This window comes from Mesitornis unicolor, unplaced genomic scaffold, assembly GCF_000695765.1.
Source record: "Mesitornis unicolor isolate BGI_N332 unplaced genomic scaffold, ASM69576v1 scaffold12698, whole genome shotgun sequence".
Classification (NCBI taxonomy): Eukaryota; Metazoa; Chordata; class Aves; order Mesitornithiformes; family Mesitornithidae; genus Mesitornis; species Mesitornis unicolor.
The window spans coordinates 10,497-12,378 of record NW_010199828.1 but is presented as its reverse complement, the minus strand read 5'-3'; the positions used below and the strand labels follow the sequence as shown (position 1 = coordinate 12,378).

At 43.4% G+C, this 1,882-nt stretch overlaps 1 protein-coding gene across 1 annotated transcript in view; it reads left to right on the top strand.

The window, feature by feature from the left end:
- The first annotated feature begins 335 nt into the window (after positions 1-335).
- The window catches only part of LOC104544638 (cytochrome c-type heme lyase), a 4,440-nt gene continuing 2,893 nt past the window's right edge, over positions 336-1,882 (top strand). The window contains exons 1-2 of the mRNA XM_010189562.1: positions 336-481; positions 1,229-1,377. Of these exons, the coding sequence (XP_010187864.1) occupies positions 367-481; positions 1,229-1,377 (264 nt within the window). The 5' untranslated portion in view covers positions 336-366. The remainder of the gene's footprint in view (positions 482-1,228; positions 1,378-1,882) is intronic.

Below are 1,882 nucleotides of genomic sequence, written 5' to 3'. Positions count from 1 at the left end.
GGTGTGGTGGCCTCGCGTGCGGCCGTAGGTGAGGCGCTTCCTCAGGAAGGGGGGGCAGGAGGGGTCGCAGCCCTGCGCGGGGCTGTGTCGGGGTGCGGGCAGAGCCTCGCCACCGGTGAGCGTGAGGAGGCGGACTGGATCTGTGAGGAGGCTGTGGGGTGGATGTCACCTGGAGGGAGCCCACCTGGCAGATGCTCGGGCTGTACATTTTCACGCAGGCTGGATGTTTATTACTTAAACGGACGTTTTACTTAATTTTTTAGTTTGTGGTGCAGTAACCTATCAGTACTTGTATTTGCTACCTTTGTGTTTGCTTTTTTTCTTTCTTTATAAACTTGGTCTAAAAAGACCCAGTGTGCAGGAGCCATGGGTTTGTCTGCATCCTCCCCGGCTGCTGCGGGTCAGTCGCCGAGTGCATCCAAGTACCATCAGACGGCGACTCCACCTTCAGAATGTCCCATGCATCAGGAAAAAATGAGCGGTAATTATCCTTGAGGCTTAAGTGAAATAAACTTGTCACATGGAAAATAGATTGGAAAGTATTTGGCAGAAACCCAGAAATGACTCTATAGATAGCAACCTGAGTTTTTCTTCAATAAAAGTAGCTGTTGAGTAACCTTCATAAAAAGGAGTCAGTTGGTCACCAGAACAGCGTGCAAGCTGCTATGTCTGTAGAGGCAGTGGGTGCTTGCTGTGGAACCTGTGGCTCTGTCCCAGTTGTCACGTTACACAAGGGTCCTGCAGATCCGTTCCCATCATGGGAGAGGTCCCACAGAGGATATAGGAGGTGCAGGGGCCCCTTGGAAGATGGATACTGGGAGCAGGTGGTTTTCACTAGAGAATGTGCATCTGGAAAAGGGTGGCAGAAGGGTGGGATAAGGTGAGTATCTGGAAAAGGGGAACATCAGCTCTTCCATTGACACAGTCAGCACATGTTGGATGAACATTACTGTGGAAATCTTAGCTACAGACAGCTCAGTATAGGGGCCAGCATGGGTCAGGGAATGAGCATTCAAGGACTACATAAGAATCTTAGATCTTACTGTGGTGCTGGGTCCGAAGATAGGCAGGAAAGAGAATAGTTAAAACTGTTGTAAAGCTTAGAAGAAAAAGTGAAATACCAGTTTGTATTTACATAAACTGTTCATTGAACTGTTTCCTATTTCCTGCCATGTCTTAGGGTCATAACTTTTTAGCAAAATATATTCTATTCTTTTCTCTATTTCAGGCTGTCCAATGCACATGAAGACTCCGGATCGTAGAACTGAGAACACAGATGATGTTCCTGCACATCAAGACAGAGCATATGAATTCGTAGCATGTCCGATGAAGTCTGGTGCATCTCAAGGGCAAGATGACATAGATCCCAGCAATATGGTAACTTGCCTATTTCATATATTTTCTTCAGTCTTTCCTCTCCTGAACTATTATTCCCAAAATCTAAATAGTGATTCTAATTATCTCTACCAATTAACACTTTAAAAAAAGATTTAACACTGTTTTTTCTCATTTTGAGTGCAAATATTGGGATAAAAACACGTTACATTTCATTTAACATTCTCTTCTTCGAATTTGGATCTTTGTGATAAAAGGTGGTTTTCCAGTTTGTAAATACCTTTTGCTGTCTGTTTGTATTTGTTAGTTACATGCCTGGTTTTTATGCCACATTAGTGGTTCCTAGGTACTGTGTAATAGTGGTATGGATAAGTTCTGATACAGATCTCTCCAAGATTTCCTCTGAATTACAAAAAGGACTATTGTGCAAATAGTTTTACTGCAGAATAGAAAGATAATTTTAGTGGACTTTATATATAAAGTCTGGTCTTCTTGATCGTTGTAGCAGCTGATTCATTATGCTTTGATATTTGTCAAGCACTGTAAC